Below are 8,180 nucleotides of genomic sequence, written 5' to 3' on the forward strand. Positions count from 1 at the left end.
CACTGCAATTTTAACCCCCCTCCGGGCTTGAGTGAGTACATACATTGATTTGATTTCTTGGCATCAGGCGATCCTTCCATATTTCCAACCCCAGTAGTAACACTATGTCCTTGTATCTATAATGAATATATATTATTATCTTTAGCCTCCGAGCTCAGGCCGCTGCTGACACTCTTAAGTCCAGCAAAAAGCCAAGCTTTCTTAAAAAGGTCTAAGACCGCCCAGTGCTGTTTACCAGATTACCTGTCCTACGATATTGCCTCGAACAGAGTATCGAGCAACAACGTATACAGTAGTATAACCCTTGGCGTCGACATAACTGGCAGTAGCAATTCCAACCTTGGCAGTGGCTCTCCAGACGTCTTGGGCTGTAGATAGTCTCAGATATCAGTAATGCCTTTACTATACAAGGAAACGCGGGATGAAAGACTTACTAAAGTAATACGCTCCATCAGGCTGATGCCTAAGATTATACTTGTTGCCGCCATAGTTTTTGTAATTGCCTTGCCCATCAATCCTATTCCAGTGGATTAGCACGCCATCACATCATACTTCAGTGATTTTCCATAGCATCAAACTTACCAGTTCTGAGTGGCCGATGTCAATGGGTTATCCACCTTTTTACCAGGAGAGACGCTTTCGGTGTTAGACAGTATTATTCTTGCTGTATCATCTCAAACTGGTGGAGTACTTACGTGAAAGCCCGCGAGTTTTTGCCTTGATCCATTCGTGTATTGATTGATGAAATGATGTATTGTGCCTTGGTATCGGCAAGACTCTGCACATACTTCTGTGCAGCAGCTTCAAGGCCAGTGTCCCAGACCAGAGGTGCAATACTCAGCTGTCTTCGTCTTCCGTTATGGCCGGCGAGGGCTTGAGATTGATCCCAAGTCAGATCTCTTGCAACCAGTGGGCCTGTGGACTCGTCGATGGGGCTCGCTATGACTCCCGACAGGAGATGAAGGCCCATGAGAAGCGAAGATGGGTTGAAGATTGTCGAGAACAACATTTTGATTGGGTACATGAGCAAGATGGGGAGTGTATGGGAAAGTTTGAAAGGTGAAGATGATTCTGATAGTGGTAAAAGTAGTTCCAGATGTTCTCTTATATATTTGTAGTTAACAACGATAGTGTAGAGCACCGTTATTATTCAAGCGTCAATAGGTAAGTTGTCTCAGTATTCACTGCTTAGCTCTACTCTTAGACTTGGAGGGGGCTCTTCAACAAGTCTTGTGGCCCTTGTCCAAGCACAATTTCACCTTGGACTTCAAACGCACCCATCTAGCTATAAAGTGATCAATTACACGACATTCCCATAGCAATACGCTTTATATGATGCTTATAGTGATATCCCATGCCAAATGCCGATACTCTAGTCTCTAATGCAGAAATGTGGGATGATAATCCTTCATGGCCGATATTTGTCAGCTCAAGTCAATATCACCCCGAAAGGGCGTTCCGATGACGTTGAAACAACATGGATACCCAGACACTTCACATAGCAAAGGTTTATATATATCAGACTGATCAGAACTTCGCAAATCAGACCGAACCCTCAAGTACAATTGACTTTTAACAACCATGGGTTCAATCACCAACATGCCAAAACTCACTCTCTATCGCACAAACGGTGCCTGTTCCTTAATCCCCCACTCCATCCTCAATCACTACAAAATTCCATTCATCCCAATCCGCCTCAAACCCGGTCCAAACGGCTACGAAGCTGCAGATGGTAGTTTCACCAACGCAGAGTACCGTTCCATCCACCCGAGAGGCTACGTCCCCGCCCTAGCCGTCAACGACCATATCATCACTGAAATGCCGGCTATTCTGAGCTTCATATCCTCGCTCATCCCAGGCAAACGTCTTATGAGCAGTACACCATTTGAGAATGCCAAAGTTATGGAGTGGCTGGTCTTTCTATCGGGTACACTGCACGGTCTTGGATACGGTGCTTTTTTGAGACCGGGACGATTCAGCGATAATGAGAAAGGGTATGAGGGGATTAAGGATAAGGGGAGGAAGGTCATCGAGGAGTCATTCAGGAGGATTGACAATGGGTATAAAGGGAGAGAGTTCATTGTTGGGAAGGGCTTGACGGTTGTGGATTTTAATGTCTATGTTTTTGCGAGGTGGGCGCATGAGGCTGGCATTGACATGAAAGACTATCCTTCCTGTCATGAGCACTTGAGAAAGATCGAGAAGCTGGATGGTGTAAGGAAGGCACTTGAAGCAGAAGAACTAGAGCTCGCCTTTCCCTAAGCGACACACGAGAAGGACAAGTTCTTGAACGAATGTAATATAAAACGAATGACAAGTCTATATACAAATATTACTCATCTACCTCAAGAGACCCTTTGCATGCCGTCTTCGATGCCTATTCAAGAATCCCATGGCCGTGGAATTACTAACATACACATTCATCTTACTCAACCCACCACAATAAGAACTCTTATCTCCCGGACAAGATATATTGCAATCCGACATACTCACATTCTTGCCCGTGTTAAACATACCCTGCCAATTAATCGCATTACCACAATAACAATCCCGACCGTTTTCCACGCCGGCGTATTTGTAGCTGCTGCATTTGTCGAGACACGTATCGACTGTCATTGACCGAAAGTCTGTGAGGACTAGTTCGGGGAGGAGACGGCCTAGGAAGGGCTCGCTGACGCAGGAGTAGCTTGTGAAGCTTCGGGGTGCTTTGCCGGCTTTGTAAAGTTGGAGACGTTGTGAGCCGCCGCAGAATTGGGACTTGTCGCCTGCGCAGGTCGAGGAGCAGTCCTTTTGGTTGAAGGCTTGGTAGGTGCCGAAGGTGAGGGTGTTACCACATGAACATTCGCGGCCGTTTTCGGCGCCGAAGTAAGTGTAGCCTTTGCAGAAGGCGGCGCATGATTCGAGAGTCATGTCGTCGGCCGTTGTGTATTTGGCTGTTAGGGCGCGGATGAGGAAGGGTTCAGCGTAGCAGCCTTGGAATTGCCATGTTCCGATTGTGTCGGAGATGGATGGTGTGGTGGGTTTGGTAGAAGTTGTTGTCTTGGAAGAGCTGGTGGTTGAGCTAGTTGTGATTGTCGTTGTGGCGCGGGATGTTGTTGATGTTGAGCTTGAAGTTGATGAGGTGGACGACGTGGTAGATGTCGTTCGAGTAGTACCAGTTGAGCCAGGAACTGGGACTCCTGCTTGAGTGCTCAGGGCAGGAATGACAGATGATGGGGCACTTGATGGAGCGACAATAGAGGATTGCACGATTGATGAGGGAACACCTGGCGCAGACACGATCGACGAACCAACACTCGATGAAGGGACAGCCACTGAGCTACTAGTCGACGTGGGACGAGTGACAACAGCTATCGTCGTGCCAGACACTACCATCACTGACGAACCCGGGTTGGAGAGACCAATGGTGGAAGCAGTGTTGGGCAAAGGTGGGTTCTGAACCACTGCGCTCGACGTGGTAGAAGTCGTAGTAGAGGCTGTAGAGCGACTGCTAACTGGAGAGCCAGTAGAGAAGGTCGTCCATGACGACGAACTACTCGAGCTAGTAGTCGATGTACTAGACGTGGTCGTCGAAGTAGTCGTAGCGACCGAGCTCGAAGTCGTCGAGGTCGTGGATTGAGAGGTAGTACTAGTACCGCTTGAGGTCGACGTGCTGACCAAACTGCTGCTTGAAGTAGAGCTGTCAGACATAGATGTGGAGACAGCGTTTGCACCACCGGCCACGTTTCCGTTTACACTGACTGAGCTACTCATCGTCTGAGTAGAGCTCGTCGAGGTAGATGTGGAGCTCGTACTCGTGGAGCTTGTAGATGTGCTGGTAGAAGTAGAAGTCGAGGACGAGCTACTCGTAGAGCTTGAGCTGGTAGTCGAACTGGTGCTGGTACTTGTGGAGCTGGAAGTTGAAACCGAACCAGGGATAAGCAAAGAAGTAGAGGTCGACGTTGAAGTGGAAGAGGAAGTACTGCCGGTGGTGGAAGAGGTGGATAACGAGCTCGACAGAGTAGCGCTGTAAGCAGAGTTGACCTGATAAACGTTGAGACGATTAGGCCCACCACAGTACTCACTCCCATTTCCTACAACCGTTAGCCATATTCCCCATATTTTAGTTCACGTACTCACCGTTACAAGTCATGCCACAATCAGTAATGGGAGCAGGAACAGCTCCATCGGTAAACGAATTGCCACAGTAACACTATATCGTCAGTATAAATCTCAAAATTCTTTAACAGAAGACTTACCTCTCCACCATACTCAACACCCGCGTAGACAAAACTCTCAGCCTTACAAGCATCTACACAGTTCTGCACAGTAGGCGAACTAACGCCCCGTCCATTGGGCAGTGCTCTTCCAGCTGTTGCTTCGGTGTAGCATCCAATACTGGTGTATCCATCAACGCCAGGATTGACGAATGGTCCTTGAGGAGTGTTTGTGCTGCCACCAGATGAAGATGAATCGCTGAGACTTCCATCCCATTGGAGTGTATCGGCGAAAAGACTGATATATGAACCACTTCCATCAACACCATTTCCACCACAGTACTGCGCCAAACTTCCCGCGCAGTCAAAGTTGCAGTTCGCATCGTCGACCTTCTCCTTGGGAATTTTATTGCCGGCCCAGCACTCACTGCGATACTGTGTACCGCAGAATGTTAAACCTTCGGAGCCGCAGGTGTTGATGCACATTTCATTGGTGTTGGAGCCGTTCGCATATAAAAGATTGGAGAGTTGACGGCCGGGGTTATTCTCCTTGAAGCAACCCACATACTGATACTGGCCTTGACCGTTGGGAAGGAGAGGAGCGGCCTGTTCCGAGACGGCGTTGCAGAAGAATTGGATTGCGCGCTTTTCGAAACTCCATGTTGGATCGTTGGTGTTGATAGTCCACTGTGCAGTGCCATTATATGCAGGGACGTTCCATTGGGATTTGGGGACGTTGCATGTTAGAGTCGCTGTTTGACTTTTGCCTGGTGCGATCAGAGTACCTTCGGCCAAGTCAACTTGATTAGCTGACCTAACGATCCCAGGCACGCCGAAGGGAGGTTTGGAGACAGTGAGACCGAGTTTGACACCTCCTGGTGCAGCGGTATTGCTGATTCGGAAGCGCAGAGACTTGGAAGTATTCTCTGTGACGTTGCCGAATGTGAAGGGAGTGTTGGGATCGTATTTGACCCAGCTGTTGCCATCGGGTGTTTGGAATTCGAGAAGCGCGGTAGGAGGATCACCTGCTGATGCGGACAGCGAAACGGTTGCGTTACCGCCTGTGGTGACGAACTTGACCCAAGCAGTAAAGTTTCCAGAAGCAGAAGTATCAGGAATGACAGTGATCGCTGTATCGCTACCTCCACTGACAGAGCTAGGAATACCAGAGAGTGTGAACTTTCCGACTGTAAGGCTGCCTGAGCCTGACCATGTGGTAAATGGTCCAGACGAAGAGGAATTCGTGTACAGAACAGACGAGACTTGGAGAGATTTGGTACCGTCGTTTCCGATCAGAATGGTTTGCTTATCAGCGGTCGAACCACTAACAAGACCTGTGAAAACAACAGATTTGGGACTAACGTCCAACAAAGCACCTGAGCTTGAGCCAACACCCGTAAAGCGGACCTTGGTAGTCTTGCTATACGACGCATCCGCAACACCAGAAGTGACAATGTTGACTGTGCCACCCAATCTTCCAACACTCTTGGGTGAGAACTGCGCTGAGAATTGAAGACTATCTCCCTTAGACATTGACAGAGGAAGGGAGGGTGTCTTGGTGATGCCGTAGTTCGTCGCATCCGCAAGACTAATGTTCGTAACAGAAAGATCAAACAAAGCCGTACAATTCACAACTTGTGGAAAAGTAGCATTCTGCAAATCCGTAGTCCCAAAGTCCACGGAAGCAGTACAGTTCAACGGCGATTTGTTCGTCGAACCAAGACCGTAGAAGTAACCAACAGTAGTACCGATGTACGCCATCCCATCACCAAAGACAGGTCTGCTGAACTTTGTAATGCCGACAATCGTAAAGTTGCGAATGACGTTGAGATATCCATTCTGAGGAACTGCATCGTAGATCTTAAAGTTGGTGTTCTGAACATCGGAGACCCAGAGAAGACCTGTTCCTTCTTGGCCGTTGAGAGAGGTGGTTGTTCCGTGGCTTACGCCGAGAATGTAGGCGTTGTTCGTTGGACTGTCTGCTACTTTTGTAAAGTAGGGATTGCCGTTTAGACAGGAGAATTTGAAGACGTGCGTAGGATATTGGATGACTGAACCGTTAGCGTTATTCTCACCTCATATGTGAAGGACTTACCATTGATATAGATATACCCTCCTTCAAGAGGATATACACCAGCCCCCGCATAAACAGAATTCTCATTCTGAAAAGTCTGAATAACACGATCTTTCAAATTGGCTCCATTCCGATAACCGCCCAGATCATCAAGATTAAGCCAATACGTCTTTCCAGACTTTCCAGTCACGATACCCATGCGTTTGACATCACCACATGAGAATTGACTCGGCAGAATCTCAAGAGGACTTGTTCCTAGATCTTTATCCGCGCCGTCAAGTTCTTGTTTTTCAAAGGGCATGAAGAAATCTACCACAGAAAGTGTTCCGTCGCTGTTGATCGACATGTGTACGGCTGCTTGTTCCATGGCAGTAGGAGGCGTGAAGCCATTTACTGGAATGGTGGACAGTTGGGATGCGTAGCCGTTGCCTGTGGCGAAGAACATGGATCCTGCGTCGTCGGATGCCAATCCACCACCCGATTGCCAGATTCCTGCACCGGAGATGTTACTGCTCACGCCTTGTCCTTCAGAAGCCCAGCGCTCGACGATTGCGCCGGTGGTTTTGTCCCAGCCCATTATCCAGCCTGTGAAGTTGTATTGCACACAATGCGAGGCGAAGCCAGCGTATACAAACTGGCCTGTATGTAACAGACCTGGACGTTGGTGATGGATACCGCCGGTGAACATTCGCTCGGGATTGTTCCTCGCGATAGTTCCTTCGAGATCGACGGGGAAGCCAGAGCGTTCTGAGAGATCGTTTACGTTGATGGCATGAAACTTGTATCGTCCAGCCGGTCGTCCCTGTGGTTTCGGTCCATAATTCTGATCAACGTATGTCTTGGACGTGAGATACCATGTATCAGTGTCAGGATCAATAACACCAGTAGCAGTAACACCAACGGTAGGATTAACATCCACACAACCATCCAGATCAGCTGTAAGGAAAGGAATGCCTATGTTGCGCGAAGCCAAGATAACACCCGTTTTGGCGTCGAGTTTATAAATGTTGTTTTGCGTGGTAGCGAGGTAAACATATTGCGTTGTGCCGTTTGAAGGAGTGTAGACGAGCGGTTGCGAGAAGATTTGTTCGGCAGCGTTGATGTAGCGGCCTGGCAAGGCTGTTTTGAAGACAATGTCGAATTGGGGACTTCCAACTATCGCAGGATCCATGTTATGGTTTCTTTGGCCCAGTTAGTATGTGAGAGTGTTGGTGGTGGAGGGACTTACGTTTGGTATCCTGTTCGCGAGTTATCACCGCCCCAAGTGATGGTATCTGTAGATGCTAGACCAGCCACTTGGCTGGTCAAAGCTGAAAGAAGGAGTGTAAGCAACTTCATTGTGACGAAGTGCGAAAATGAGTGTATGGGTAAAATGAATGGCAAGAACCTCGAGATCCAGTCCTAGGGAAGTGTCGCGGCTTGAAGGTTGAGTCTATATACCGTCAAACTGCTCGCCCAACGGCGACCATCTTCCGGTCCAGACTTTCCATAGCCCATTGTAAGTTTTCCACCATTCTCTTGGTCTATTCATGGCTCATGTTTGTCGTCGACGCCGTTAACCTTTCGGGTACAGCGGCCAAGATGAGTCGCCAGCATTCCAGTTACCCGGCGGTGCCTTGCAGAACGCGTGGGTCGATTCCATAGTTCTGGAAAGAAATGGGCCTCTGGAAGAGGATTTGGCGTCTCGAAGGTGATAAAGAGGCTTTTGGTGATGCCATTTGCGGCGATGGAGTTGGGGCTAGTGGCGATGGAATGAGACAATGGCTTTGTTCCTGGCGATCAACGCTTTGCCTGTTCCGACTGATGGACCCTGGATTTGAGTTGTTTGGAATGTGGGTGATAGGACAGCAAATTTGAGGTCCGCCAGAGTTCTGCGTCACCGCCGTACACCTTCACTGCAATTTTAACCC

At 48.6% G+C, this 8,180-nt stretch overlaps 2 protein-coding genes across 2 annotated transcripts; one reads left to right on the plus strand and one right to left on the minus strand.

The window, feature by feature from the left end:
* Positions 1-1,599: 1,599 nt before the first annotated feature.
* Positions 1,600-2,262, plus strand: FIESC28_11734 (uncharacterized protein; the record flags this gene model as incomplete). Its single annotated transcript, XM_031165848.1, has 1 exon — positions 1,600-2,262. The coding sequence occupies one exon, from the start codon at positions 1,600-1,602 to the stop codon at positions 2,260-2,262; it is 663 nt and encodes a 220-aa protein (XP_031010092.1).
* An 83-nt stretch (positions 2,263-2,345) lies between these two features.
* On the minus strand, positions 2,346-7,608 carry FIESC28_11735 (uncharacterized protein; the record flags this gene model as incomplete). The annotated part of the gene is made up of 6 exons (XM_031165849.1): positions 2,346-2,377; positions 2,490-4,073; positions 4,120-4,192; positions 4,239-6,247; positions 6,292-7,451; positions 7,499-7,608. The coding sequence occupies 6 exons, from the start codon at positions 7,606-7,608 to the stop codon at positions 2,346-2,348; spliced, it is 4,968 nt and encodes a 1,655-aa protein (XP_031010093.1).
* Between the last annotated feature and the right edge of the window lie 572 nt (positions 7,609-8,180).

Source organism: Fusarium coffeatum (genome assembly GCF_003316985.1).
Source record: "Fusarium coffeatum strain FIESC_28 chromosome Unknown BRIP53273_contig_480, whole genome shotgun sequence".
In the NCBI taxonomy this organism is placed as follows: Eukaryota; Fungi; Ascomycota; class Sordariomycetes; order Hypocreales; family Nectriaceae; genus Fusarium; species Fusarium coffeatum.